General features: G+C 53.4%; 1 protein-coding gene across 1 annotated transcript; it reads left to right on the top strand.

The window, feature by feature from the left end:
* The first annotated feature begins 354 nt into the window (after positions 1–354).
* Positions 355–6,450, top strand: LOC133225745 (uromodulin-like). The gene is made up of 9 exons (XM_061378488.1): positions 355–385; positions 1,226–1,292; positions 1,830–1,988; positions 2,720–2,925; positions 3,425–3,585; positions 4,116–4,361; positions 4,983–5,142; positions 5,553–5,697; positions 6,310–6,450. Exons 1-9 carry the CDS (start codon positions 383–385, stop codon positions 6,408–6,410), a joined length of 1,248 nt encoding a protein of 415 aa, XP_061234472.1. The 5' UTR covers positions 355–382; the 3' UTR covers positions 6,411–6,450.
* The last annotated feature ends 1,113 nt before the right edge of the window (positions 6,451–7,563 follow it).

Genomic DNA, 7,563 nt, shown 5'->3' with positions numbered 1-7,563 from the left:
AGTTATCTGGCCTTCACATGTTCTGCTGTGGTATCTGCTGTTACCGCTGCGTCAAAAGCAGGTACCACAAAACAGCTGGATGCACATACCCCCACATTCCTGGGAATTTTGTGGATACTGCCCTGTTTGGGATCCCACCAGGGCGGTGAATTGGGTCAGCAGTCAGGAGCCATTGGCCAATGGGAAGAGCCATGGGTGCCGGAAGATGGACTTTGGGAGGGTCTAGAGCTGAAGCATGCTAAGCTGGATCTTGCGCAATCACCAAGCAATGTGTTTGTGGGGGGGACAACGCTGAGCTGCTGGAAGGCAATATAAGGCACGGGGCAGGGAGCACGAGAGTGACGGGGCATTGGTGGCTGGAGAAGCACAGAGCAGCCTGGCAATGGTAAGTGGGGTGAGAACAAGGCGAGAGCTTGATGCTGGTGGGATGTCTCAGGACTGCTGTAGAGAACAAGGAGCAGAGCGGGGAGTAAAACCTCCTTGCCTGGAGCTCCGGGGTCTGGTGGAGGGTGAGCCATGTGCTGCCAGACCAGAGTGGGGCTTTTGGCACTGCATCACTCCAGCCACCCGCCCCATCTGGCTCTTATTCATGTCTGATAAGGAGACTCCAAGTGTCCAGGGCTCACCCAGAACCACACCATGAATTTACCTAAAGAAGTCCATTATCCGTATTATGGGGGAGATTGACTTAATCTGTGTCTTTGTGGCATTAATTTCAGTTGTGTCCAAAGATTTGGGGTTTTTTTATCCCATTGTCTCCTTGTTATGGATATGTGTTACTGGAAAAGCAAGGATCCTTTTGCAAATCCTGGGTCTTCAAAAGAGTGGGAAGAGGGGAAATGCCTTTCCTCTTTGGGAAGCCTGGGCTGATGCCTCAGCTATGCAGTTTTACTTCAAGTGCCTGTTCTTACTTAAATGTGGCTTTATCACTGCCAGCACATTCCTGCAGGTCCAAGGTCTAGTTTCTTCCACCCCCTCATTCAGGAATAGCGCCTTAAATTCAGGAGAGTATTTGACCCTTGCGTTAGCCTGGGGGGGGGGGGGAGGTATCTGTTCATTTGGGATAGGAAATTACTTTGTGCCATTGAACACAGAGTTTTTGGAGGACATACAGTACAGAAATTATCACACCCAATGCTTGAGGGTGGGCTCTTTATGGATGACTGCAAACATCTCCAGCGAGCATACTAAAACCAAGTTACCCAGAACCTGTTTGTTTTCACAGGAAAGGACTGTGAGATTCTTGCTGCTGGTCTCTGCCCTCTGCCTGTCTGGCTGTGAAGGCAACAAGAGTGAGTGCCCCTGTACACTGTCTCTGCTGGGTCACAGATGCATACTACGGAAAGGAGAGGTCAAGCCCTCACCTGATCTGTGTCCGGGTTCCTCACTCAGGGCACTGCTGAAGGCTGCTATGGGGAGATAACAGAGCAGGGCTCAAGGGGAGGCAGGAACCCAGGAACCAGCAGGAGCCAGCAAAATAGGCAGAAACCTCAGGCTCTCCATCCCAGTCACGTGCAGTATATAACCTGTGGAGATGGGCACAGGGGCTGTGATGTGCCACCGCTCTCCTTACTAGCTGGTGTCAGGCTCCATAGCTCTGATCCATATTACAGCCATGCTGAGGAGCTCTCCCAGGCTCTCACATGCATCCTCCCAGGCAAGCCAAAGGGCAGGTTCTTCCTCAGGTGTGCCTGCCCTGGCTCTAGGTGAGGATCTCGGCCCCGGCGAACTGCGTAGGGCTTCATGCCATGGGTGAGTTTGCTCTTGTGTCTCTCACAGAGGAGATGTTCTTGCTGAGTTTCAGCTTTCTCACCTTTCCTTTGCTGCAGGGGAGCTGGTGAGCCCCAGGCGAGGGGCTGCCCTCCGTCTCAAGAGGAGCCTGAATGCCTGCCTGCCAAACCCATGCCAGCACCAGGGGCACTGCCAGCTGATGGAGGACAGACCCATTTGCAGCTGCAGACCGGGCTTCACAGGGGCATTCTGCCAAGGTAGGGGATGCTATGAGCCCTCCATAGTCTGTCCAGGGGCACCAGAGGGAAGGGTGATTGGCATGGTGCACTGGTGTTACCACTGTTCTCCAATGCAGGCTCCAGGAGCACATCCCAGCTCCTGCCTGCCACCACTACCATGTCCTGACTACACATTGGTACAACACCCAGTCACAGGCCATTTCCTTCCTCCCCAAAAGTCTTAATTACTTAATTTCTTGTCTGCCAAGAAGATGTTCCAGGGCAGCAGGGCATGCTGCAGAGCACAGCTGCCTTGCAGTGTCAGAACAAGCACACATATTCCACACATCTCCACTGAAGCCTCTTCCAGACACTGGCCAAAACCTGTGTCTTCTTCATCTGCAAGAGAGGATCCCTGACCCTCTCTGGTGCCCTTGGCAGGCTGCAGTGATTCTGTAGACAGCCCTCAAAAGGGGCCATACCCACAACATCTGCCTTTGATGTCTTGAGCTTAAGGACTGTGTCTGTTCAGGGTAGCAGTGGCCATGGACTTGTGCAGGTCTTAACCAGGAGAAAGTAAGAGACCCACATTAATGTCTGTGTGTTCCCACAGGTTTGTCTTTTGCCCAGTGTCTGTGAAGAGCCCCACCAGCAGCCTCCAACCAGGATGGGATGAGGCTCTGCTGAGCTCAGTGGGACTGTGCTGCTCCATAGTTGACCTAGGGCTCCTTCAGGCCCTTATTGCTATTGCAGATGGCTTTTTTCCCTAGATGTGGTACTGAAGTTGTCCTGTGAGGAAGAGCACATGAAGATGATGGTGAGGAAGGAGGCATTTGAACTTCTGAAGATCCCCCAGCAACTTGTCCACTTGAGGAACCAGGCATGCAAGGTTTCAGAAAGGGAAGAAGAGGGTGAGCTGTTTTTTGCAGCCACTCTCACAGGTGAAAACCACACTGCTTGTGGATCAATAATTCAGGTAAGGATCCAGCAGAGCCTCTCTGTGTAGCTCTGAAGCCATGAGAGGAGCAGATGTGCAGAGTGTGGACAGCAAAGGCGAAGCCCCATAAGCTTTTCCTTTGATATCAGGGTGCTGTAAATTTCTCATTCCCCTTGGAAGGCTTCACTGGGGGCTGTCGGAAAGCTCTAGCTATCATCTAGATAACAGACTGCAGCTTTCTGGTAGCATCCTCTGAGCTCTGCAGTCCTGGCTATAGCCCCTTGGTCCCTCACTTGATTCATGGGTCAGGGAGGGTTCAGAAGAACCAGTGCTCCAACTCTGCATTGCCCTCACCTGTGGTCACTCTGCTGATTCCTGCCTGCTCTGATGATGCTTGTCAGCAGCCCCTGGACACAGGGCTTGAGCAAAACCCCAGCAGGTTTTGGAGCAGCTGAGTTGCATCCATCTGAACTGGGCCTTGGATCTCTGCATATGGGCTTAGACATATTCTGGAGACTTGATTTCTGTGTCGTTCCAGCAAAACAGCTCCCATGTGTCATACTCCAACATCATGGAGTCAGAGTGGGAAGCTCATGGGGCAGTGATCTCCCGGAGTTTTCAGCTTGAGGTGCATTTCTCCTGTGTCTATGCCTACAAGCAGGTGGTGAGGCTGCCCTTCACTCTCACTGCTGTTGACAAGTGAGTGGTCCCTCTTCACTTCACTGCTGACATGAAAGAGCTTGCAGAAAAATAGATGCCTTCAATGAGGTGATCTGCAAAGTCCCTGGGGAGCCACTAGAGAGCTCTGAGATCAGGCTACCTCTCTTTCTCTTCCCAAAATGGTTTTTCAACATGAGGTTTGGGCCTGGGGCAGAGCCGAAGAGGGGCATACCTTTCTCCTAGCCTCAGTGCTTGAAATCAGCTATCCAAAAAATAAAGGGTGGGAACTGGGAGATGCCCGCACCATGCCCCTGTGGAGGTGCAGATCAGGACCTCCTGAGATACCTTTCTCATAGCTCTCACTGGCCAGCCAGTCAGTGAGAACTCCTGGAGCTCCTTGCCTCTGTCCGCACCCAGTGTGGACATACCAGCCAGGAGACAGTTTGGGGTCTGGCTCTCACCTGAGAGCAGAGGCACATTCCAAGTCAGTGCACCCCTGCCATTGGCCTTGTTTGTGCTATGTCCTTCCTGCCTTATTCTGTTTGTGATGTCTCCTCCTCTCTTCTCAGGCTGGTGCAGTTTGTGGTCAGAGAAGGACACTTCAACGTTAGCATGAGACTGTACAAGACCCCCTCCTACCTCCAGCCCTATCACCTGCCAGCTGTGGCTGTCCCTGTCACAGGCACACTCTATGTTCTGCTGAAGATAGAAGGACAGCACCAACTCAAGTACTTCCTGCTGAGTGTTGAGGACTGCTGGGCCACACCGAGCACAGATCCCTACCAGGACTTGCAGCACAAGCTTATTGAGAAGGGGTGAGTGGAGCACCTATAGTGCATCTGGTCTCCTTGCACCATGAGCACAGTCATCTCTCTTTGCTGGGTGCTAAAGACAGGTTGCTGTGAGGGAGCAATGACACCATCATTCTCATGGGTGGAACCTATGGTGGACACCATCATTGAATAGGTGGAACAGCCCCATAGATGATCCCTCTAACCACTCTAAGCCCCCTCTCCTGACCCTGCTCTGCTGCCAACAGTGCTGCCTTCTCTCCAGCATCACTTCTGGGCAGCTGGTGACCTTGCTGCAATGTGCAGAGAGGTCTCTGCTGAAGAGCTTGCATTAAATGTGGCTGCAGCCAAGCTAAAGCTGGTAACATGGATGTCTGGGAAGTGGGAACCACAGCCAGGCTCACTGCACCCATGCAGAGCAGCTGTGGCTCCCCGGAGTGAGACACAAGCCAGCTCCTGTGGTGGTAACAGTTCCTCCTGAATCTGGGCACAATGCGGGGTGCCAAGGAAAGGCATCCCCACTAGCACCAAGATGGAAATAGTTCAGAAAAGCCTGGGGGCTGCACCGAGTCCCTGTGTGCTTGGTGTCCCAGGCTGGGATGCTCCCCCTTGTTTCCCCCTGCTGACTCAGCCATGGTGTCCCAGGTGTCCCCATGATGAGACAGTGACATACCTGAACATCTTTGGAGAGAAAACTACCGCCAAGTTCAGCTTCCAGATGTTCCAGTTTGTCGGTTATCCTGAGGTGTTCCTGCACTGCCGTGTTCAGCTCTGTCTCCCCAATGGCCCGGAGCCCTGTGCCAAGGTGAGCTCTCCCAGTGGTCTGCACAGTGCCCTGGCCATGCAGAGGGATCTCCCTTCCCTGGGCCTGCTGTTTAGAGAAGGAGCTCTGCTCCGCTTTTGTGTGCCTCAGCAGAAAAAACATCTCCCAGCAGCAGGAGCTCAGCCCAGCACCTTGAACTAAAGGTACAAGGGCTTGAACCCACCAGAAAGCTCCTTTCCCTCTTCCATCTCTCTGTTGGATATTTGCAGGAGGAGAGGTTTATGATAGGACCTGGGGAGGAGCAGGCTCCTCTGGGGTCTTGACCACTCCCAGGCTGCAGCCCCAGTGGTGCCTCTTGCCAGGGGCAGACCACCAGGATTTGCTCTTGCCCCTGGAACGGGCTTCTCCCCTGCTCTCTGCTCCCAACACCTTTCCCTTGGCTTTATCCACAGCAGTGCCACAGGCACCGGTGGAGCAAGCGGGCACTGGCCAATGACTACAGTAAGATTGTCTCCTATGGGCCCATTCACCTGCTGGCTGCTCCTTCCTTGGGAGCAGAGACCCACCATTCCCAGACTGACCAACATGACCTGGGGGGTACGTATGTCCCTCTGGGGAGGGCAGGAGCAGCTCACAGACCCTTGCAACTCTCTAGGCAATGCCAGGTTCTTTAAAAGGGCTCCTAAGTCATTGCTCTGCACAGGAGTGTGGAGTCTTTCAGGTGTCATGGCCATGCAGGGCGTGCTCCAGGAGCCAAACCAGCACAGAGAGGTTGGCTCTGGTGAATGGCCCCGTACTGGGCACAGGTCAGGCTGAGCAGGGTGGGAAGGGACCAGAAGTCCTCCAGAAGGTGAGGGAGGCTGGGCTCTCACAATGGACCTCTTCATCAACACAGTGAGGCAGGCTCCTTCTGAGCACTGAGGTCAATCCAGGAGATCCAAGCAGAGATCCAGGACCAAGACCACCCACAGCATAGCTCAGACCAGCCACATGAATGACAGCAGGTGTGGGTGGAGCCCCATGTGAGGCTAATTGGGGTGACTGAGTCTTGTTAATGTCCTCAGGACCCTGACATACCCCCAGCTCCAGTGGCTCTTACCCTTCACAGGAGATGACCTCCCCAGCTCAGCCCCAGCCAGGAGATGCCATGCCAGGGCTCAGCATGGACTCAGGGGCCCCAGATGTGTAACCAATCTTTCTCTTCTGCAGGACCTAACCTGTGGCTCCCTGGGGCCCTCCTCCTGCTGTGTGCTCTCAGTTTGCTCACTGTGGCTCTGGTGGCTGTTGGCGTGAGGCGTTGGGCAGAGTAGAAAGCAGATGTTTCCAAATAAATGTGGCAGCAGCAAAGAGGCACCTGCCTGTGTCTTCACAGGGGTCTTGGGGGAAGGAGGGGATGGTTGGATGCAAACAGTGTTTCAAGGATGAGCCACATCAGAGTGTTTTGGTTCCCTATAGCATCCCTGGGATATTCTCGTCCCCTCCTGGCCCATGCTCTCGAGCATAGAATCATAGAATAGGTAGGATTGGAAAGGACCTTAAGATCATCTAGTTCCAACCCCCCTGCCATTGGCAGGGACACCTCACACTAAACCATATCACCCAAGGCTCTGTCCAACCTGGCCTTGAACACCGCCAGGGTTGGAGCATTCACAACCTCCCTGGGAAACCCATTCCAGTGCCTCACCACGCTAACAGGAAAGAATTTCCTCCTTAGATCCAATCTAAGCTTCCCCTGTTTAAGTTTTAACTTGTTACCCCTTGTCCTATCACTACAATCGCTAATAAAGAGTCCCTCCCCAGCATCCCTATAGCCCCCCTTCAGATACTGGAAGGCTGCTATGAGGTCTCCACGCAGCCTTCTCTTCTCCAGGCTGAACAGCCCCAACTTTCTCAGCCGATCTTCATATGGGAGGTGCTCCAGTCCCCTGATCATCCTTGTGGCCCTCCTCTGGACTTGTTCCAACAGTTCCATGTCCTTCTTATGTTGAGTACACCAGAACTGTACACAATATCCCAGGTGAGGTCTCACAAGAGCAAAGTAGAGGGGCAGGATCACCTCCTTTGACCTGCTGGTCATGCTTCTTTTGATGCAGCCCACTATACTTTCTGGGCTGCGAGCGCACACTGCCGGCTCATGTTCATTTTCTCATCGACCAGCACCCCCAAGTCCTTCTTCGCAGGGCTGCTCTGGATTCTCTTCTCTGTCCAACGTGTAGCTGTGCCTGGGATTGCTCTGACCCAGGTTTATGACCTTGCACTTGGCATGGTTAAGCTTCATAAGGTTGGCATCTGCCCACCTCACAAGTGTGTCAAAGTCCCTCTGGATGGCGTTTGTTCCCTCCAGCATACCAACCGAACCACACAGCTTGGTGTCATTGGCAAACTTGCTGAGGGCGTACTCAATCCCAATGTCTATGTCGCTGACAAAGATGTTGAACAAGACCAGTCCCAACACCAATCCCT

This window comes from Neopsephotus bourkii, unplaced genomic scaffold (assembly GCF_033783945.1).
Source record: "Neopsephotus bourkii isolate Nb327-2 ecotype Australia unplaced genomic scaffold, CSIRO-AGI_Nbou_v1 NB_1766, whole genome shotgun sequence".
Lineage (NCBI taxonomy): Eukaryota > Metazoa > Chordata > Aves > Psittaciformes > Psittacidae > Neopsephotus > Neopsephotus bourkii.
This window is presented reverse-complemented; position numbering and strand designations above follow the sequence as displayed.

Bases quoted from the DNA above. Each gene is read 5' to 3' on its own strand.
- LOC133225745 (XM_061378488.1), top strand. The intron at 3,586-4,115 runs GTGAGTGGTCCC...CTCTCTTCTCAG, and splicing joins ACTCTCACTGCTGTTGACAA to GCTGGTGCAGTTTGTGGTCA. The intron at 5,698-6,309 runs GTACGTATGTCC...TCTCTTCTGCAG, and splicing joins TGACCAACATGACCTGGGGG to GACCTAACCTGTGGCTCCCT.